Genomic DNA, 23,187 nt, shown 5'->3' with positions numbered 1-23,187 from the left:
CCGCCCCTTCCTCCGCCCTCGCCCCGCCCCTTCCCCCGCCCCTCGGCTGCCGGTGTCTACGCCAGCTTCGCTCGGCTCGGCTCTTCCCGCCTCCTGTCTGGGGGAGAAGGCGCCAATAAAGGCGCACCCAGGCCTCGCGCACCACGCTCCGCCTAGCGCGCTCTCTCCCTCAGCGTTTTGGAGCCGTCTCAACAGGCTCTGAGAGGTTTACGGATGAGGAAACTGAGGCCCAAAAGGAATTGCCCGTCCCACACCCTCGGCTTGAGGTGAGAGCGCCCGTGTCACCGCTGACACAGGTGGACTGGCCTCAGGGCACGGGTTTGCGTAGCGTCTTGGGGCTTCCCTCTCCTAAATACCTACACCTGGACCAACTCTTCTGGAAGCATTCCTGGAGTTCAGGACACCCAACAATCAAGTATGGCCCTGACTGGAAAGTTTTAGCCATTAGTTCTCCTGCAGATGTCATGAACCAGTGAGATCCTTAAACATGGGTTCGGCTATTACCTCCGTTTTTTTATGGATGAAAAAGTCTAAACCCAGTTCCTTCAGTTCTACATCAGAGCCACACACGTTCCCTGCCCCCAAATCCAGCACATCGAGCAGGGTTTCTAAATGACAGCAATACTGATATAGTAGGTGGGAAATTTCTGTATTAAGGAGCTGTGACTTGTAGAATGTTTAGCAGCATCTCTGCCCTCGACCCACTAGATGCCAGTAGTAATCCCTTTCCTCCCAGTTGTGACAACCAAAAAATGTCCCCAAACATTGCCACATGTTTTGTGAGGGGACATAATCGTCCCCAGCTGAGAGCCAGCGCGATTGAACATACTGGTAAAGACCATGGCTGGGGAAGGGGGATCCCACGAGTTCTGGGCCCTGATCTCAGGGCTTGTTCTTACTGCGTGACCTTGGATGAGTTACCTCTCTGAGCCTGGGCTTCATCTGTAAAATGATAGGCCTAAGCATTGGTCTGCTACTGCATAGTTCTTAGGCTCTTTCCAACCAGGGACCTATGTTGACCTGCCTTTCCTCTGTGACCTGGAAGACAGTCACAGGGTTTTAGTGAGGACATGCACAATAATAGCTGTAAAGAAGTTAGTACCTCTCTGGAGTATAGGAGAGACTCAAAAAGATCGGATGGTACAGTCTTCCACCAACTAATATTTCTAGAAATAAACAGGCTGGTGGATAAAGACATAAGCTTGGGGTTGGTAATAATAAAAAGAAGCTGAAGGGGGCGCCTTGGTGGCTCAGTTGGTTAAAGCAAATCATGATCTCATAGTTGGGGAGTCTGAGCCCCTCATCAGGCTCTGCACTGACAGCGCTGGGCCTGCTTGGATTCTCTCTCTCCCTTTCTTTCTGCCCCTCCCCTGCTCTCACACACACTTTCTCTGTCAAACCTTAAAAAAAAAAAAAAGAAGCTAAGGAATCCTGCTCTAACTCCACAGCAGCCAAGAAACGGCGCTAATGGTGGGGATAGGATATGGATAGATAAGTGTCTCTAGATTCTTAAGTTTCAGGCAGTCCCATGTGGCTTCATGCACTTTGTTGTGCTGTAGTAGGACAGGTGCCCCATCTAAGAAAAGGTTGCAGGTTTTTTTCCTTTAGAACAGAGCATCACAACCATCATTCCCCATTTCCTTGGAAAGTTGAGTTGGGGCTTCTCTGGGATTGTTGCTCAAGAGTGCCATCTAGGGGCGTCTTTGTGAATCCTCTACTTACCGACCCCCCCCCCCCCCTCTGTCATAGTAGGGACAGCCAGGTTTTGCTTTATCCTTGTGCATTGGCTGCCTTCTGTGCCATATTATGTATACCCTGATGGCTAGGATCTTACTTCTCTCCATCGCATCAGGACTTGGCTCATGACGACCATTGATGGGTCATTAAGATACATCCAGGGGCTCCTGGATGGCTTAGTTGGTTAAGCCTCTGACTTCAGCTCACATCATGTTCTCACGGTTCGTTAGTTCGAGCCCCACGTGGTACTCTGTGCTGACAGCTAGCTCAGAGCCTGGAGCCTGCTTCAGATTCTCTGTCTCCTTCTTTCTCTGCCTCTCCCTTGTTCACACTGTCTCTCTGTCTCTCAAAAATAAATAAACGTTAAAAAAATTTTTTTAAGATACCTCTATATGCAGTCTTTTCTAAGCTTTTCAAACGTCACTTACTCTGGCTAAGCAACCATTTCAGGTCTTAGAAATATCTGCCAGGAGCCCTGGGCTCTGAATAAGAAATGTGTGAAAATGTCTGCACAACACATTGAGGTCCTCTGTGTTTATATCGCAGAGATGGGGACAAACCAGACTCTAGCTGATCTTTCTCCCCATATGGCCAGATTTAACAAATAAAAATCCAGGACACCCAGTTCAGAGTGAATTTCATGTGAACAACAGATAACTTTTTAATATAAGTATGTCCCAAATACTGAATGGGATATACTTATGCTAAAGATTTATTTGTTGTTTATCTGAAATTCTAATTTTACTGGGCATCCTGTGTACTTGGAATTGAGGGATTGAGGGACTTGAAGCCTGCATCCTTCTTGGGAATTATCAGACAGAAGATGAAGTCAGACAATTCTGGTGCAGATGAGATGACTGGGGAGTGTGTTGGGGGGAAATGAAATTTTCATTCTCCTTAGTAGATATTTTCTTTAAAAAAGTTTTTTTTAATGTTTATTTTTAGAAGAGAGAGAGAAACAGAGCATGAGCAGGTGAGGGACAGAGAGTGAGGGATACACACAATCTGAAGCAGGCTCCAGGCTCTGAGCTGTCAGCACAGTGTCTACACAGAGCTCAAACTCAGGAACCAAACCGTGAGATCATGACTGGAGCTGAAGTCAGCCGCTTAACCTACTAAGTTACCCAGAGTCCCTGTTTATTTATTTTCTATGTAACAGACCACATGTATGTTTTTGGTTAAAGATAGGGAACAGAATCCATAGTCAGGTTCAAGTCCTAACTTTGCCACAGACCTAGCTTAGTGACTGACTGTGTCTGTTTCCTCAGCCATAAAACTTGGGATGATAATTTTATTTATTTCCTGGGTTGTTTGTGAGAAGATTTGGAGAAATGATGCTTATTAAGTACTTAGCACAGTGCCAGCAGATAGTATAACTCAGTACATGGAAGTCATAATCGTTGATATTTTTGAACACAGGTAGACTTAAAGTTCACTAACTTTCAGATGGAGGCATGTCTCCTATTCACCCACAGGATCATGGGGCTCATTAGCACCATACCAGTCTCTTTCTGCTGTTTCACTTTGTTGGGCTACTGCTGCTGGGTTTTGTGGGACATTGGGTTTCATACCCCATTATGGGAGGCCTGATAATAACCCCATTTCCATCTAAACCGAAGTTTCAAACCCTGTCACTAGTTCATTTATTACAGATACTATTTGAAATTGTATATATTGTGGTATCTAAATGTGGTGTCTGTCTAGAAATATGGGAGCCCCCAGTTGTGGGGTAATGTTCGGATGGAAACTGTTATGCCCAGATCGCAATATCCCCAAAACCCAGAGACCGCCAGTGAGACCGAGTCATGTATGCAAAAGCAAAGGGCATTTATTCCGGCTTAAGCTCTGTCTCTCAGAACTTACCAACGCAGTGGATCCGTGCTGAGAGCCGCGATCAAAGGCTGGGTAGGGTTTTTATGGGGCTTGAAAGGGGGGGTTACAGAGAATTATGTCATAGGCACAGCAATCCAGTCATCATTGTGTAACAGCCTTTGCAGCGATTCTAACCATACACATTGTCCAGAGTGTTTGTTACTTTTGGCGGGACCCAATCGTGCTTTAGTGCTTTTTCGAAAATAACCAATTACAATGTGGGCCAAGGACCCCCACGTGGGGTAAGTAACTAGCCTTAAGCAATAAGTGATTATCTATAGTTTCTATCTCTAGGCCTGCCCTTAGGAATGTTAAGCATTTTAGCCGGCTGCTTCTGATTGTTACTAGGGTGGTCACCTGTTGAGCAATCTGTGCCCTTTTATTGTCTAATGATTCTGGGAAAATGACACTTGACCTTCAATGTCAGAAGGGAAACTTAAAGCCTGTCATGGAGTCAGTTTGGTTCAGACCTGTGTCCTTTCAGAAACCAGTGGCAAGGGCAGTGAAAGGATTCATCTGAGGCAGAACAAGGAACATAGAAGTTTACCAAATACACCTCAGGGGAGGAGGGGAGGGGCAGAACAGCAAAGGAGAAGCAGTGGGTAGGGGCTATTTTTAATGGGGGCAGGTGAGGAGGAATGGGATGTATGGGGGGAAAAAAGGAGACTTTGTGGTAACTGTGCCTGGTTGTAAGTAGCCTATTGGTTAGTTAGGGCCTGTGGATGTTTTGAGGTGAGTCCCCTGATGGGCTTGTCGTTATTTAGCCAAGGGGTTACTGTGTAAGCATTCCATTGCTCAAGTCTGTCTGCCTAAGAGTGGCCTCTGTATATATATCTGATGCTAGAGAGTAGAAATATAAGAGATGAGGAACCACAAGGTTATTTAAAAAGTATGGAGAGGGGTGCCTGGGTGGCTAAAGTTGGTTAAACATCTGACGTTTGATCTTGAATCAAGGCTGACTTGGGATTCTCTTTCTCCCCTTCTCTGCCCCCCCCCTGCTCATGCACTCTGCCTCTCTCAAATTAAAAATAAATAAACTTAAAAAATTAAAAAAGTAAGAAAAAGAAGAAACAGAAGTACTCGGTGCTGTGCAGTGCCCACAGTAGGACCTCAGAAATGTTTGTGTTTTGGATAGGTCCTTTGTGGAAGGAGCTCTGGACTCTGGAGTCATAAGGACAGCCTTCAACTTGTATTGGTGCTTCTTACGGAGTCGCATCAACTTAGGAAAGTTATGTATTTTTCTTAGTTTTGTTTTTCTCATCCATAAAATGGGAACAACATGGCATTTGGGGAAGAATTGAATGAAATAACAGGAATGCAAGCATGACACCCAAAAGAGCACAATAAGTCTAACTTGGTTTTGAGAGAACTTTAAAAGTGACCAAATAATGTGTAATTTGAATATTTGGACAGCAGCTAATATTGTAGCCTGGGTACACAAGTATACATCTATATGAGTATGTATATGTGTGTTTCTGTGTTTATAGTAAGAATTATGTTAGCCACAACATCTATAGAGTGCCTCCTATATCAGGTGACCAAACCATCCCACTGCCTAGGACTGAGGAGGTTCCTGGGAGGCAGACTTGGAGTGTTAAAACTCAGAAAGTTGCAGGCAAACTGGGATGAGTTGGTCATCCTCCAGCTCTGTGCATTTTGCTTTACGTACATTATCTCATTAAACCTTCAAACCTGCTCCGTGAGGTAGGTACTCAGATGTGTTGCTATTTTACATTTAAAAAGGACCTTTAGAGAGATTAAGCAACTTCCTCAAGCCACAACGCTAATTAATGGGAAGGACAGATCTGAAACCAGCCAGGTCCAGCCAGAGAATTTAACCACCATGCTTTGCTACAGACATTTAGACTTTACCAAAGGCGTAGTCCTTTATTGCCACTCACTTATGCATTCCCGGATCATTGCTAAACACCCTCCCATCTTCCCTTCTGTAGCCACCAATTTCTGCTGCCCAGCCAGGCCTCCAAACACCAGCTGAGTCAAGCTCAGTCTTGTATCTAGGCACTGCTGAGGCCCCTCCTTCCTTAGCAACAGACGCTGAAGCCTGGTTACAGGCCCCAAGGTCTGGGCACAGGCACCTTCAATGTTAAAACAGCCCAGAGAAGAGGAGAGAGGAGTTCCAGCTGGTAGGGTATTGTTTAGTGGCGGTGTTTCTTCCCTCTTTTCTGCATTGACATGTAATTCTGCTTCCATTTTTCCTCCACAGCAAACTCGGAGGAAACTTTTCTGTGTTCCCAGAAAAGTCCCAAGAGAGGAGCTGCTCAGTGGACGCCAAGAGTAGCCAGAGCAGGAGGCATTGCAACCACAGCAGAAAAGCCCAGCAAGACCCCAATGCTCTCCCTTCTTCATTCTCTAGCTTCCCTTTCTTTCTTCTCCTACCAGGGAACTCCTCAGGGGGCCTAAGTCTATGACCTCAGAGAGGGAGCTCTGTGAACAGAGCTTTCAGAACATTTAGAAAGTTCCATTTTCTGTGTCATCCCCATTATGCTATAAGCAAGCGTGAATTTCAGAGCCACTGGCACGAGAGGATCATCCCTAGAGAAACTGAGAGCTCTTTATTCATTTTGTAATAGATTTAACTAGAATCAACAACATGAGTGACATGGGTTGCTCATCTCAGAAGGTAGGTGTGAATTTCAAGGTGTATTTTTTTTTTCTTTTAAACCTGTATTTTCAACATGTAGGGAATTTGGGATTGAGCAGGAAGGGGATGGTTCCATCATAGACTAATTGCCATGTTAGATCCCCTTGACTGAGCAACTCTGTTAACAGTTTTATGCTTTGTCCTTTGAAGCATGCCTTTTGGTGAATTAGGCTTTTGGACATCCTCAGATTTTGCTGTGAAAATTTCAGGAATACCTGTTGTTCCTTTCCCTTACCTTCTGAGGCCTTTAGACTATATATTGCATCTAGCAGTTCCCAGGTGTACATTAGAATATCCTAGAGAGCATCTTGAAAACATAGAGACTTGGCCTCACTCCCAAAGGTTTTGATCCAGAAGACTTGGAGTGGGGTCCCGGAATCTGTATTTTTAAGAATTGAGCGATTCTGCTGTAACAGTTCCTCAGGTGAGCATTTGAGAACAGCCTCCAGGAAGAACATACAAACATCATGTGTAGTCAGAAATCATCCTTCTGAAAGTAGTAGTGTTAACCCATCTAGATGTCAGAATCTTGGTTTTCAAAGCCAAAATCCACTAGGTTGCTATACACTAAAGTGCTCAGAGGAGCATTTTAATGTTTATTTTTTTGAGAGATAGAGGGAGACAGAGGGGGAGAGCGTGAGCAGGGAAGTGGGACGGAGGGTGGAAAGAGAGAGAAAGACAGACAGAATTTGAAATAGACCCCAGGCTCTGAGCTGTCAACACAGAGGCCAATGTGGGGCTCAGACTTCTGAGCAGTGAGATCATGCCCTCACTTAAGGTGATTAAATCTGAGTTGGACACTTAACCGAATGAGCTACCCAGGTGCCCCAACCCAGGGGAGCATTTTAAATTGAAACTTTATGAAATTAAAGTGGATTTGTTGATAATGGATGAGCCCATCCCCTGAAATGAAACTCCCAGCAATTTACTAGAGAGAACAGTTAAACATTAACATTTTTAACAAACCATTTTGCATACTGCAGTTCTTACAAAAATCAGTATCTCTTTCTCCTTCAAGATGGCACAGAGAATTCTTGGGTATGGTCAAGAAAAGTCTCTTTGTTCTGTTCTGGAATTGATTTCTAGATCTATTGATACTGTGTATGTGTTCCTGTCCCATGCTTTGAGGTGTTTTCTGCTCTTGGTATTTATGGCTCTGTTGGTATAAGTCTTAGTCTATGCCTATGAACAAGCTCAAATTTAATTTGTTCTTCAGAGGTTCTGTTTCTATTATGGTCTGTAAAATTTTTAATGTTGGCTTGCTTTCTGCAAAGTGTTTCGCTTTCTTTATTCTCCAAAGAATGGCTTATGTCTTTGTACAATGATTCAGCTGCCTCTGTGTCTGCCCCTTGGATGAACATCTCTCAGTATGAAGGAGCTTAAATATAATCCAATCTAGCTCAAGTCCAAATGGGATCTGGGAGTCCAGCCCATGTCATTGGGAGTCTATGGGAGTCTATCTTTTGCCTTCTGGGGAGTCTTGGTTCCTTCTATGTTGGCACTATTCTAAGGAAAACTTTATCTCCACATAAGGCAAAGATGTTTGTTTGAGAGTGCCTTTCTCTCAATAGGTCTAGTGAAACTGTCAGGGAAGATTGATCAGCCCAGCTTAGGTCACATGCTTGTCCCTGAGCCAAGAACTGTGTGCAGGAGGTGGAGAACCCCGATTGGCCAAACTTATGTCACATGCCCTTCCTGGAGCCAGCGACTGGGTGGGCTCAGGTGACTGTATAGCATGGACTGGAATTGGAGAAGAGCCGATTGTGTCCACTAGGGCTGTGCCCTACTTATTTTGGTAGGGGAAATAACTTCCCAATTGTTGTCAAAGCTGACATCAGGTTTATCCCAACCACTAGCAGAAGCAAGACACCTCCTGAATAATGTTAACAACCTCCTTGACTGCAAAAGTTCAGGGTTTTTTAGTTTAACTACTTATTCCCATTTTTGTTGTAACTTAAGATGTCTGAAACTCGTGGTGTTTGCTTGTTGCTCCTTTAATGAAGATTTTTATTTGAAACAGATTTAAAAGCTAGGCCAAGGGAAAGATTTCCATGGACCATAAAACTTTCTTGCTTGCAAAGACAAAAACAGCCAGCCATAACTTACCAATCATTACATGCTGTACATCTGGTATCCTGATGGAAATCATGAATGATTTCATAGCACTGAAAGTACAGCTGCCAGAATCTACCTCGGATGTTGTGGTACCCACTTTGGGCGACCAGCTTCCTTTCAGGCTGATGCTGGAGTTCTCTCCTTTTGTTCAACTGATTGGTGCAGATCTGATAATAATTTCAGTAGCAAAAAGTCATCTTGGAGATAATTTATCAATTCTTAGATCCTTGAAATGGGGGTCAAGAACAGAGAGACAGGGATGCGTGGGTGGCTCAGTTGGTTAAGCATCTGACTTTGGCTTGGGTCATGATCTTGCAGCTTGTGGGTTCAAGCCCCGCATCAGGCTTTGGGCTGACAGTTCAGAGCCTGGAGCTGTATCAGATTCTGTGTCTCCCTCTCTCTCTGCTCCTTCCCCATTTGCATCCTGTCTCTCTCTCTCAAATAAATAAACATTAAAAAAAACACAGATAGACACAATTATTGAGCTCAACAAAGTGAGTTCTCTAAAAATGGCAAAGTCTGCTGATCTCAAACTCCTCTTATTTAAGTTGGAGCCCAAGCATCCCTATTTTTAATAGAGTTCTGTTGGTGAGTGTAATGTGCACAATTTTTGAGAATAACTAGATTAGGCCATTAGACCAGTGGGCCTGTTGTATGTTTTTAAAGATCTAAGGCTTGATGTGCATCTTTGTTTATTGGTTTACATATTTTTATTCCATTTTAAGATCAACAGCTTCCTAAAGTAATTTGCCCTTTTAGAGATACTTGCTGTTTCCAATGTGTTGGGATGCAGAGTTGTGTGTATTTAAAATATTTTTTAATGTTTATTTTTGAGAGAGAGAGAGACAGGGTAAGCAGGGGAGGGGCAGAGAGAGGGAGACACAGAATCTAAAGTAGGCTTCAGGCTCTGAGCTGTCAGAACAGAGCCTGACAAGGGGCTTGAATTCACAAACCAGGAGATCATGAACTGAGCGGAAGTCAGATTCTTAATCGACTGAGCACCCAAGTGCCCCCAGAGCCGTGTGTATTTAAAAGCACCTCTGTGTGGCTAGGATGCATTACTTATATTCTCTGAGCTTTAGTTTCTTCAGGTCAAACATGGATATCAAAAACTCTCATAAGGTTATACAGTGCCTAGCACATAAAAATTTGGAATAATTATAGTGGTGTTATTATTGTTATTATTTTATGAGGTTGAGTCATCAATGAGCAGTTGGTTAGGGCATGAGGGTGGCTAACATCTGATTCATATACCTCCTATCTGCTTACCCCCTGCCAGTTCCCCTGCATGACATAATTTGCTGACTCAAGTAAATCAAATCAATCCAGTAATATCTCATCTTACACAGTTTAGTCCAAGGTCATTCATTGTGTAAGCTGAAAAATCATAGAGAGTCAAAATTGCCCTTGAAAGTCCCTTAAACTTGTCTTTAAAATGCTGTACAGCAGCATGTCTCAATAAGTCCAGCCTGCAGTTTTCCTTGAGTATTGGAACAAATCGCACCTTCTCCATCACAACCCCAGAAAAGTAATTGTTGTGCACATAGGGGCTGGGTCCTAGGACAGAAACATACACAGAGTTGTTCAACACTGCTGTCACTTTCAGCTCTGTTCAGGAGAGGTACTTGGGAACTGAGAGTGGCCGCGGGACTCGATACATCACATGAGCCACAAATTCACCCCTACCTGAGGTTCACCCTCACTGAATGGAATGGTGGACTCAGACACCCACACTGTTTAAGTGATATTTTGCTTTTCACAGGCAGCACAGAGAGTGGCTCATGTGTATGTTAAACACACAGAAAGTACAATGCTGCCACATAAGCAAATTACTATTTGAAATTGTGTTTTTGTGAAATGCAAGGGTCTATTTTTTTAAGTTAACCCTGTTACTCACAACCCAGGATAGGGTAACATCTCAGAATTCAGGGTCTTCCCTGAGGGGAAAATTATCTAAATTTGCTCATTGATGGGTGACCAAGGAGAAGACGCTGGAGGAGAGACACCACTGATTCAAAAATGAAACCTACACCATGGATGGGGGTGAGAAAGGTGTTTAGTGGGCAGAACTCCATCCCTAAACCTTCTCTCAGGGATCTTTTTGCTCCTTGCCAACCTAGAGGCTTGGAAATCTTTCCTAATTCCTGAAGAGCAGCTTTGTTCCCATTTCCCACAGATCACTGAAAGGGACTCGATACATCACATGAGCCACTCCCAGGGGCAGCCAGAGCTGCCCCCTCTGCCTGCATCTGCAAACGAGGAACCATCTGTGCTCTATCAGGTATGTTTTCCTGACCGCTGCTCTTCTATTGGTATTAGTGGGGAGACAAAAAGCTAGACTTGATAAGTGGGATCAACATCTTTGGTCACCTCTGCCACCAGAAAAGGCTACAGTAGTGTGGGGGGAAAGAGCCAGCCTTCTCACTTCCCTGCTGTATTTGAGATTTTCTGAACTTCTGCATCTTCTGTTATAAAAAATAGTAGGATAATTATTTCTACTTTATAGTCATGTCCATTAATAATAAAGACAAAGGGGGCGTCTGGGGGGCTCAGTCAGTTAAGCTTCGGCTCAGGTCGTGATCTCACAGTTTGTGGGTTCAAGCCCTGCATCGAGCTCTGTGCTGACAGCTAGTTCAGAGCCTGGAGCCTGCTTCCGATTCTGTATCTTCCTCTCTCTCTGACCTTCCCCTGCTGACGCTCTCTCTGTCTCTCAAAAATAAATAAAAAACATTAAAAAAAAAGAATAAAGATAATAGAAGTAAATCACCTGACTCACAAACATATTGCTTATTGAAAGCCAGCTGTTGTCCTTGACATTAGAAATCATGTGCATGGTGGTCAGAGAAGTGAAACTGGTGACCATCCAGGAAGCATATGATGGAGTTTGCAGAAAGTAGAAACAGCGTAAGACACGTGGGACTCTCTGAGTCTCCATGTGAGTGGAACTTAAGCTCCTCCAAGAGATGTCCATCACCTTGTCGTACTGTTTCTTTCCTTGTAGACCATCACGTCACACAGCTTTTATCCCCCCTTGATGCAACGCACATCATGGACCCTGGCTGCACCCTTCAAAGAGCAGCACCACTACCGTGGACCCAGCGACTCCATTGCCAACAACTACTCCTTGATGGCCCAGGACCTGATGCTGAAGGACCTGCCGAAGTTTTACCAGCCAGTCACCATCAATATCCCTAGGGAAAGGACTGTAAAGAGGCTACCATTAGGTAATTGTAACAGTGTGCTATACCAGCTCTGAATGGGGCTTTGGAGTAGGATTTTTAGTCCTGGGTTCTAGTTATGGCTTCATTGCTTGCTGCAGCTAACCTTGGATAACCTCATAGAGCCTCAGTCTCCTCATCCATGACATGAGAATAATTATAATAGCTAACATTACATTTGCTGTATGCCATGTCCCTTACATTTACCACACACCGAACACTATTCTGTGTACTTGTGTTAATTGCTGCCTACCAAATTATTCCCAAAACTTAATGATTTAAAACAACCACACCATTTATTATCTCACAACGTCTATGGATCAAGAATCTGAGCATGGCTTAACTGAATGGTTCTGGCTCAAAGTCTCTCACAAGCGTGAAGTCAAGATACCAGCCAGCCCCACAGTGATCTCAGGGCACTTAGGGCCGGATCCTCTTCCAAGCTCATTCATTTCCTCAGGTTTTTGCTGGCTCTTGGTCATAGACATCAGTTTCCTGCCCCATGAACCTTTCCAGAGGGCAGTGCACATTATGGCTCTGGCTTCCCTCAGAGGGAACAAGGGAGAGAGCAAGAGAGAGAAAAGAACCAAAAAGACAGAAACCACAGTCTTTTTGGAATTTAATTTTGCAAGTGACAGCCTACCACTTTTGCTGTATTCTGTTTGTTAGAAGTGAGTTACCAGGTCTAGCCCACACCCACAAGGATCACACAAGGCCATGATGCCAGGAGGTGAAGATCATTGGGGACCATTTTGGAAGCTGTTTACCACAGTACTTTATATGTATTAACTTATCGAATACTCGGCACACATAAGTCTCCTTATCCTTCGGTAATTCCTGTTACATGTGTGTTGGAGCCTCTCAGTCTGCCCTCTGTCTCAAACTTATTTTCATATTTTTCATTTTTCTCTCTGTGCTGGATCTGGGTGAGTTCCTCAGATGTTTCTTCTAATTCAGTAATTTGTTCAACTGTGTTGAGCCCTGAGTTTATCGTGTCTAATGAACTTTTTTTATTTTCATGACTAAGTCTTTTCATTTTCAGATTTTCTTTTTTTAATTAAAAAATTGTAATGTTTATATTTATATTAGAGAGTACAGGTGCAAGCACAGGATGGGCAGAGAGAGAAAGAGGGACAGGTCTCACGCATGTGAAAGGCTTCGCATGCTGCCAGTGTGGAGCTCCAAAATGGGGCTAGATCCTACCAACCATGAGACTGTGATCTGACCTAAAATCAAGAGTAGGACACTTAATTTTTTTAATGTTTTTTATTTATTTTTGAAACATAGAGACAGCACGAGCAGGGGAAAGTCAGAGAGGGAGGGACATACAGAATCTGAAGACAGGCTCCAGGCTCTAAGCTAGCTGTCAGCACAGAGCCTGATGGCGGAGTTCTAACCTATGAACTGTGAGCTCAGGACCTGAACCGAAGTTAGACTCTTAACCGACTGAGCCACCCAGGCCCTCCTCAGACACTTGATTGGCTGAACCACACTGGTGCCCCTCATTTTCAGATTTTCGGATTGATTCTAGTTACAGATGTCACTCCTGCCAGTCTGTCATCTTCCTCTTATAGACTTACCTCTTTCAATATTCCTGGGAGGATCTTAAACATTTATTTTGGAGCAATGTTTGTATTGCTGTATTATTTTTACTTTGTGAAACTATCGCTTGATTGTTGAGTTTATTAGCTGTCTTTCTTTGTATTGGTTTTTCTCAGATATTCTGGGATTTTAATCTGCGGGCCTCTATTAAGAGTTTTCTCCCTTCTTGCGACATGCATCCCTCCCATTGTTTTTATTGAGGTATAGTTTACATACAATAAGGTGCATATATCTTAAGTGTTCACTTCAGTGAGCACTGACAGTTGTTTATACCATGTAGCCACTACGCAAACAGGATACAGGGCATTTCCATCACTAGAGAAAGCTCTATTGTGCTTATTTCCAATGAGTTCTTTTCACTACCCAATGCCATCCCATTCTAGGGAAACTGTTTTCTGATTTTTGTCACCATTCATTAATTTTGCTTGTTTTCACTTATAATGTAATCAGTGTGCCTTTTTGACACATACTTCTTAATCTGACTTTTTTATTCTTATGCCTTCATCTGGCCTCTTAGGACCCCAAATTAGCACCTCACCTTATACTGGTAGCTTGGACTCCCATCCTAAGGTGATATTTGGGATCTTGTAGATGTGGTCCCTGAGGCTGTGTGAAGCTTGGCCTACTTATTATTGGGTTTTCTCTGTTATCTCTGACCACCATAGGAATTGAGGATCCTTGTGCTTTATCTGCATGGCAGTGCTACCTTCATGGGTAGGGCAGCCTTGCTTCAGTACTGGCTTTATGCTTTGAACCTAACTCATTTATTTATTTTGAGAGACAGAACATGAGCAGGATGAGAGGCAGAGAAAGATGGAGAGAGGGAATCCCAAGTAGGCTCTCTGCTGTCAGCTCAGAGCCTGACTCGGGTCTTGATGTGGGGCTCTATCTCATGAACTGTGAGATTGTGACCTTAGCCAAAATCAACAGTCAGATGCTTAACCGACTGAGCCACCCAGGTGCCCCTCAAAATGTCAATTTGGTATAATGTCTAACATTTCTCTATTACTTGTTAATTTCTCTAGACTGGAGACCTAAGCAAGTAACAGTATCTAGTTAAAGCTTAATAATACAGTTTTATATCAACTGTTGGATTCATTTGTAGTTATGTTGTATTTAGTGTACAAGATACCAGTTTTTCTATTTGTGATAATCATATAATATTTCCTTTCAAATAAATATGCCATGTTTAAAAGTCTGCACCTACTTAGAAATATTAAACAGTAATTTCCAATGTTTAGAAAATAGGGCATACAGGATCAGGGAGTGAATTGAGTAGGTTGGTTATTAATACTTGGTAATAGAATTACTATTAATACTTGGTGAATAGAAGGTATGTGCATCTCTATTTTATAGTTGGGGAAACTGAGGCCTGGAGTGATGAAATCACTGCTTCAGAGTCACACAGGTGATTAGTTTTGCATGTAGAACCAGGTGGCCCATCTCCTGCCTCATCCCTATTGCACTGAGTCTACTCCCCTCAGTATGCTCTGGGACTGTCCTGAGACTCATGTCCCTGTGGACAGAGGATGGCCCTGATGTGTTTCTTCTCCACTATTCTAGCAACTAACTGCTCATCAGAACCCAACAAGAAGAAAAGGAAGTTTTCTTCTAGAGGCAAAGAGGATCCTACCAGGTTAGTATCCCTGTTGGTGCAGGGGATTGCAGGACACTTGGCTGAGCTGAAGAAGGCTGTGGTCTCATTAAAGCCATGCTCTTCTTCTTCCGAGCATTCTCAGACTCCAAGTAACTCATGCATTTTTTCCCCAATCCTCTTAACTAATTTTTTAAATGTTTATTTACTTTTGAGAGCAGAGAGACAGAGCACAAGTGGGAGAGGGGCAGAGAGAGACAGAGACACAGAATCCGAAGCAGGTTCCAGGCTCTGAGCTGTCAACACAGCCTGACATGGGGCTCGATCTCATGAGCCATGAGATCATGACCTGAGCCGAAGTCAGACATTCAACTGACTGAGCCACCCAGGCACTCCCTTTTAACCCAATTTTTTAAAGCTCCAACTAAAACTAAAGTAACCAACTGAGCAGGGGTACCTGAGTGGCTGCTGGTTGAGCTTCCAACTCTTGATTTCAGCTCCGATCATGATCCCAGGGTCATGGAATCGAGCCCTGCATCAGGCTCTATGCTGATAGCTCAGAGCCTGGAGCCTGCCTTGGATTCTGTCTCTCCCTCTCTCTCTGCCCTTCCCCTGATTACAGTCTGTCTCTCTCTTTCTCTCAAAAATGAATAAACATTAAAAAATTTTAATGAAAAAAATAAAAATAAGTTTACCACCTGAGCAAAACCAATGCTAGCATACCTATGGGGTGTTCATGCTTAGAGGCTGTCACTGCAGTGTGTATCCATGCTGTTAGATGACACCGGGGAGAGGGGCTTCCATTACAGAACGACACTCACCGGCTTGGAGACAGTAGGCCTGAGATAGAACCCCTCTGCAGAGAACCAAGGGATGTGTCTACTTTTCAGGACCAGGCTGGCCTGCAATATCTCAGCCTTACCCCCCATAAAGAAGGATGTAGTGACATCTTTGACCCTGCCAGGAAGCAGACCAATGAGCCCAGGAGAACAGATTGGTGTGATGTTACAGCAGGAGATGGAAATAGAAGGTAAAGAAACCCAACCATCTGAATCAGACTTAGAGGTATGTTTTTATTGCTTCCTTTCTCTCAATTTGCTAAGTACTACTTGTGGCAACTCAGTGATTTTACACTCAAGAAGAACAGCAGAATCACCCAGGGAATGTTTTAAAAATATCAAAGTCCAGACTCCATGACACTACTGAATAAGGGTATGTGTGTGTGTGTGTGTGTGTGTGTGTGTGTGTGTGTGTGTGTGTGTGTGTGTGTATGTGAGAATTGTTTTAGTAGATCTTAGAAACCTTTGGGTCCTTATAGAACAAACGTTGTGGGATACCTAGATGGCTCAGTCAGTTAAGCATTTGACTCTCCATTCAGCTCAGGTCATGATCTCACGGTTCTTGAAATTAAACCCTGCCTCGGGGTCTGCACTGATAGCAGGGAGCCTGCTTGGGATTCTCTCTCTCCCTTTCTTCCCCCCCCCGCCCCCCCGCATGCTCTCTCTCTCTCTCAAAATAAATAAACTTAAAAAAAAACCATAAGTTGCAAAATGGTGACCCATAAGCTAGAGTTGCCATATTTTGAAAAATAAAACAAAAAACAGGACACCCAGTTAAATTGCAATTTCAGATATACAATAAATGACTTTTAAAATTATACTGAAATACCAAAAGTATAAGTATATGCCAATGCATCTGGTATTTGGAAGTTTCTTCTCTATAAGCAGCTTCCATTAAGGTTGGAGGAAGGTGAGTGCAGCCTCTTCTGACCACAGACAGTTGTCACTAAAGCTCAAAGCTTATTTCCTGCACTTTGTGCTTTTAACACATCTTAAAGTATTTGTTTCTGGAGCTATTCAGCCATCTGGCAGCTTAGAGCCCTAAACAAACTTTGTGAAGTCAACCAGGTCACATTGACCATTTTTATTTAGTTTGTTGCTTCCCTAAACTCAGAAGTCCATGGTTGGATTAGAACTATTAAGTTTCCCCTGGATTTGGGGAACTTCCTCTCACTGGCCGCAACAAGCCACAGTATCAAAGTGCTTTGTAGACCACCATTGTTGTCAGAGACAGTGAATTACCTGGTCCATTTGAGAAGCTTGTTAATTATCTTCTTAAAGTTCACCAGATGGGCTGCCTGTCCTGGCCTCAATAGTCATTCCACTGCTCCTGTCTGGATGGCATTTGACAAGTTTTTCCTTATACCCCACCAAAATCTCTGGCTCTGGTTCAGTCCTCCAGAGTCATGGAAAAACTTGCCTGCCATCACACTACAGAGAGTGATGGTCCCAGAAAGCCTGATTGTAGCGAGTGAAGGGTGGGGATGGGTGCTGTGTGAAAAGGGCCCCTTGGAGGCTGACGGGTATGGGCAGATGGGCACAGTTAACCAATCATAGTCACTGTCCTGCTGTGGTTTGCTTATGGAAGAGGTACTATTACTATTTGACCAATGGCATCCGAAAAGATATGATTGCCCCCGAGGAGGATGAAGTGATGTTTCGGATTTCAAAGCTGATTTCTAACACACTGCTGACAAGTCCTTTCCTGGAACCCCTGATGATGACGCTGGTGAAGGAGAAGGAAAAGGACTACTACAGTAGCCTCATGAAAAGCATTGGTAAGGCTGAGCGTAAATGGTTCAGGGGGCTCCCATGTGGAGGCCACTGTCTTTTTCTATCAGTCCACCCTCTGGTTTCCCCGAAAATGCCAAAGCATCTTCTTTCAGATGCTCTTCCCCACATCACTAATGTCTACGCTAGCACTTCCTGTATTTTGATGTGCACCCATATAACCTGGGGATCTTGTAAAAAAAATGCAGAGTCTGGGTGGCTCAATTGGTTAAGCATCCACTTTCAGCTCAGGTCATGATCTCACAGTTTGTGAGTTTGAGCCCCACACTGCGCTCTGTGCTGACAGCTTAGAGTCCCCCTGCCCCCACCTCAAAAAAATGCAGATTCCAATTTGGTAGATCTAGGGTAGGGCCTAAAGGTCTGCATTTCTAACAAGTTCCCAGGAGATATGGATGCTTACTCACCTCTGAGCAACACTAGGACTAGCAAGGGTTTACTCAGGTTTTAAAATCTAGTTCAAGACCTACCTCTTTGGTACTTTTTTCTCTTGGCAGCCTGCAGTGGTCCCTCCACCCTCTGCATGCACAGCACTTCTTGTCTGTATTTTTAACTCATCCTGTTTTGGACTGTCTCTGGGTCATTATTTCTCCTCTGTCATTTCACATTGGCATTGTCTTTTCTCATGGGTCTTGGCTCCCTTATTAGACTGTCAGTTCTTTGACAATGAAGAACATATTGATTGTAGCTTCTCTTCATTCCTTAGGCCCATGTCTTATACACACAGTAGGTTATTGGGAAATATTTAATAATGGTGACTAATGTGAAAAACACATCAAAGGGGAGTGGCGATCATATTAGTTCCTCACCTTCCTATTTCCTCTGGCCAATAGCTGTGTTTACCAAGTTGTCTAGTTATTTTTAATTCCCTAATTAACTTTCTAATGGTTCAGGGTAATGGCTTATTGTCCACTCTAGGATAGAACCAAACTCATAAGGATAAACCTATAAAGTCTTTCAAATTCCAGCTTCAACCTACTTCTGCAGTCTTATCACCTTGAACTCTACCACTTGCATCTGATATTTCAGCTACAAAATAACTCCTAGATCCTTCAGTATGTTTTACAAAAACCACAGAACTGCATTTCATTACATGCTATTCCTTCTGAGGCCTGTGCTCTTCCCTTCCTATCTTGTCTGCAAATTCCTACTCATTCTTCATATTCCAGCTCAAATATGTCTTGCTCTGTGAAACTTTTACTAATCTTTCTTTCCTTAGCAGGTGAAATATTTGGTTTCTAAATTTCCAATTCTGGTATCAACCGTAATATGGATTTGTGTGTATGTGTGTGTGTGTGCGCGCGTGTGGCTATTTAGGTGTGAGAAATCAATTAATGATGAATGAAGTATCATCAAATAGTAGCTCCTTGTCATGCATGATGCTAGATATTTTAATAGGGCTCACCCTCAGGTCCTGAGCTCCAGACTGTGAAGATACACTCCTTGTTCTCCCTGAAATATCTTCAGAGAGAAAACAAACCAACGGAGTGGAGCTTCCCCAATTTAGCTACACCTGGGGGATTATCAATGTAATGGGTATTATCTGTGTAAATGGTCAGAAGCTCATTTACATTCTAAATGCTGCAGCTCACAGCACAGAATGTTCCAGGGCCTGACTTACTAACAGAGTGTTTGCTCTGTTGGTTATAGTTGATTACATCCTCATGGACCCAACAGAGAGAAAAAGACTCTTCATCAAGAATATTCCCCGTATGTTTCCTCAAAGAGTGATCCGGGCCCCGGTGCCCTGGCACAGTGTCTACAGGAATGCCAAGAAGTGGAATGAGGAACATCTGCACACAGTGAATCCCATGATGCTCAGCCTGAAAGAATTGTGGTTTACAGAGTAAGGATTTCTTCCCCTCCCTTTTCTTTCCCTTTCTTGTTTGCCCATGTAAGAGGATACCTTACATTCAGCGAGGTGAGGGTAGCCCAGCCCTTAAAAGGAAATGACAAAACTCCTAGACCTAGTGCATATGAACTGTAAGTGACAGGTCTCCGTGCACAGTTGAGAAGGTACCCTTCTTTGCATGACACCCAGTTCCAGTCTCTAAGCCTTGGTGTGTACCAGTAAAGAGCACAGACGTGGAGCCAGCCTGTTCAGGCCCATATCTTCACTGTGCTGCTTCCTGGGTAATATGGGTGTGTTACATCATCTGTCTGGGTCTTGCTTTCCTGATCTCTAAATTAGGGATAATAAGAGTTCCTGCTTCTTTGAGTTGGGTTGGTAGGAGGAATAAATAAATTAATATACGCAAAGTGCTTAGAACAGTGCCTGACCCATTAAGTGTGAATGAGCCATTAACTCTGTGAGGACATGTATCACACTGAATTACAACTGTGTGTTTGCTAGTTTGTCTCTCTCTAGCCTATGAGATGTATGGGTGATTGGGTCTTCTTCCTTAGGTAACTCAGTACCAGCACAGGGATGGCTAGCAGTGGTCTCAATTATGTTCATCAGTGGAGTGCCTTGGTGGCTCATTCAGTTAAGTGTCTGATTCTTGATTTCAGCTCAGGTCGTGATCTCATGGTTTATGAGTTCAAGCCCTGCATCGGGCTCTGTACTAACAGTGGGAAGCCTGCTCAGAATTCTCTATGTCTCCCTGTCTCTGCCTCTTCCTAGCTGGTGTGCTCTCTCTTTCAAAAATAAATAAATAAACTTTAAAAATTAAAAAAAAATGTTCATCAGTGACTGAAGTGGCCACAGGAAGCAGAGGAGTTTAGAGGATACAAGAATCCCTTTTCTTTTCTGTCATTTTTCTAAATTGAGATATAATCCACATACCATAAAATTCACCCTTCTTACGTGCACAGTGTGGTAGTTTTCAGTGCACTCACACATTTGCACAACTCTCACCACTCTGTCATTTAAGAATATTTTCATCACTCCAAAAAGAAATGCCATATCCCTATCCAGTCACTCTCCTCCTTATTCCTTCTGCTCAGCCCCTGGCAACTACTAACCTGATTTCCATCTCTACAGATTTAACCTATTCTGGACATTTCATGTAGATGGAATCATAGAATATCTGGGCCTTTTGTGTCTAGCTGCTTTTTGCTCAGCATCAGGTTTTCAAGGTTTGTCCACCATCGAATCATGTATCAGTATTTCATTCCATTCTGTGGCTACACCATGTTGAGTTTATCCATTCATCAGCTGCAGAGAAAGACAGTCATTTTGGGAGAGTCCATCAAGGGAGGTGCCAATCCTGGTGGGAGAATGAGGCCACCAGAGTCCACTGGAAGGTCAGGATGATGAAATGATAAGCTGCCACCATCTGAGTTCTTTATTAGAAAAATTAGACGCTGGGGCATCTGGGTGACTTGGTTGGTTGGGTGTCTGACTCTTGATCTCGGATCAGGTTGTGAGTTCGAGTGCTGAGTTGGGCTCCATGCTGGGCATGAAGCCTACTTAAAAATGAAGAGAGGGAAGCCAAGGAGACTCAGTCAGTTGTATCTGATTGTTGATTTTGGTTTAGGTCATGATCTCAGGTCGCATCGGGCTCTGTGCCAACAGTGTGAAACCTGCTTGGGATTCTTTCTCTCTGCTCCTCCCCTGCTCTCAAAATAAATAAAATAAACTTTAAAAAATAAAAATTAAAGGTAAAATTAAAGCATATTAAATTAAATATGTTTACTTAATTTTGATTGGCTAAACTTGCCAGTAACTCAGATATTTTGTTTTGGGAAGCTCTATAGACTAAGTGTCTTCAGTCATAAGGGAGGCTTGTTACCTGGAGAACTTCCTTGTTTATCACATTCCTTGTTTTACCTATATTTTAAGAGGGAATGGAAAGGGAAGTCAGGCTAGTCTGGAGCCCACCAATGTTAAGAAATAAGCACATTCCCTTCTTCGGTATTGGATGTACCAGTCAGGACTCTGAAAAGAAATAGTAATATTCTAATGAGGCAGAAGTGTATACAGTAATAATCTATAGTATGGGTTCCAAAACTACACTGCCTACATTTTGATTCTCACTCTGTCAGTAACAAACAGTGTGATTTGGGGGAGCTTAATCTCTCTAGACCTCTATTTTTTTATATGCAAAATGAAAATAAGAACAGTTGCCTCATGGGGTTGTTGGAAGAATTCCTTAGAACAGTTTTGGCATATAACAGTTGAATAAATGAAGGTGCTGCTTTAATTATAAGCATGTTTATGGCCTCAAAAATAACCTAGAAATTAACAAAAAAAAAAAAAAGGTCAGTCTTAGGGATGGTAAATTGCCACCTCCTCAAAGCCAAAAAGATGTACATGTGCATTTATTTTGATCATGTAGTGAAGATGGCAAATTATGGAACCTATAGCTTCTGAAACTAAAGAACTCTTACCACCTGCTTTTAGGGGTTTCCTAAAGATTATGTAGGAAACAAAGACAAACATGAACCAAAGCCATTTAGAAGATTTTTGTCAGCTGAACCCCCCCCCCCGCCCAAATAATCAACAATGAGAAATATTTTGTTGAGGAAATGTTACAGACCGCTTTTCTCTGACCTGTGTGATTTAATTTTAAAAATTCTAAGAAGTCGCCTAGTGGTTGGTAAAGAGTAAGGGGTTTAGGGGCTCGAATGGGGTTGTTGTCTAAAGAGCCACTGTGAGAAGTTTGTTAAGACTGAATTAAAAATAAGTAGCATAATTACCAAATGGTGACAAGGGTCATACTCAGGTTGGATATCAAAGGTGTGGTGGGGGAAGGGGGGGTCCTTCGGTCTGTCCTTCCTGAACAGGGATTCTTTGTGACTGGCCGGAAAAGATTGGGACCAAGTTCACCACCTCCACCAAGGAGGAATAGAACTGTAGGCTGTGGGATTTTAGGAGGGTGAGGAAAAGTGCCCAAGAAGTCATTATAGTGGATAATGAAAATGAGAAGCAAGACATGAGATGAGCTAAGGAAGTGAGTAAAGGTCTAATTGAGGAAGTAAAAGACAGTGATGGTTTAAAAGAGTGATTTATAAATGAACAGAATAGATGTCAGGAAGAGATAGTGTGTCCCTCTGAGCTAAAAGAAGCCTTGGGGAGTGTGGTAAAGGGCAACACATCCATCGATGTAAGAGAAATAGGAGAAGATAAGAGCCTCACAGGAGAGGGTGGAAGGAGATTCATGTATTCATTCAACAAATATTTACTGCGTGCCTGCATTATGTGAGGCACTGTGCCAAGGAATGCTGTGCATGTGTTATTGAGTCTGCCAGCCATCAGGGATAGGTCTGAAGGGGTTTTTTGTTTATTTAGACCAAAGTGATCCTCCAGGCTGTCCTGAGTAGCTCACTCAGGGGCCCCACTGAGGATTCAGTGGAATCCACTTGATCATGAAGGTAGTGCTTCGCTGTCTTCTCTGTCTTTGCTGTGGTAAAGAACTTTGATTTGTATGTTTGATATCCTAGTTCCCAGGCAGGCAAATAACCAGTTTGGTGCCAAACCCCACTCCTCAGATGGGTTATCAGGAGAAGGACAAATAGGAAGGCTCAGCTAACACCTTTTCAGTTAGCTCATCTATCTAGTCTTTGCAAGATTCCTGTGGACTCAGCCAATATTATCCTCAATGGGGAAAAACTGAGAGCTTTTCCTCTGAGATCAGGAACACAACAGGGGTGTCCACTCTCACCACTGTTGTTTAACATAGTGCTGGAAGTCCTAGCATCAGCAATCAGAAAACAAAAGGAAATAAAAGGCATCAGAATTGGCAAAGAAGAAGTCAAGCTTTCACTTTTTGCAGATGACATGATACTCTACATGGAAAATCCAGCAGACTCCACCAG

At 43.2% G+C, this 23,187-nt stretch overlaps 1 protein-coding gene across 1 annotated transcript in view; it reads left to right on the top strand.

The window, feature by feature from the left end:
• The first annotated feature begins 6,217 nt into the window (after positions 1-6,217).
• The window catches only part of DNAH3 (dynein axonemal heavy chain 3), a 156,437-nt gene continuing 139,467 nt past the window's right edge, over positions 6,218-23,187 (top strand). Inside the window, exons 1-7 of the mRNA XM_029949934.1 lie at positions 6,218-6,250; positions 10,563-10,667; positions 11,388-11,610; positions 14,770-14,842; positions 15,691-15,865; positions 17,228-17,417; positions 19,078-19,273. Coding sequence (XP_029805794.1) covers positions 6,221-6,250; positions 10,563-10,667; positions 11,388-11,610; positions 14,770-14,842; positions 15,691-15,865; positions 17,228-17,417; positions 19,078-19,273 — 992 coding nt within the window. The 5' untranslated portion in view covers positions 6,218-6,220. The remainder of the gene's footprint in view (positions 6,251-10,562; positions 10,668-11,387; positions 11,611-14,769; positions 14,843-15,690; positions 15,866-17,227; positions 17,418-19,077; positions 19,274-23,187) is intronic.

Source organism: Suricata suricatta, chromosome 8 (genome assembly GCF_006229205.1).
Source record: "Suricata suricatta isolate VVHF042 chromosome 8, meerkat_22Aug2017_6uvM2_HiC, whole genome shotgun sequence".
Taxonomy (NCBI): domain Eukaryota; kingdom Metazoa; phylum Chordata; class Mammalia; order Carnivora; family Herpestidae; genus Suricata; species Suricata suricatta.
This window is presented reverse-complemented; position numbering and strand designations above follow the sequence as displayed.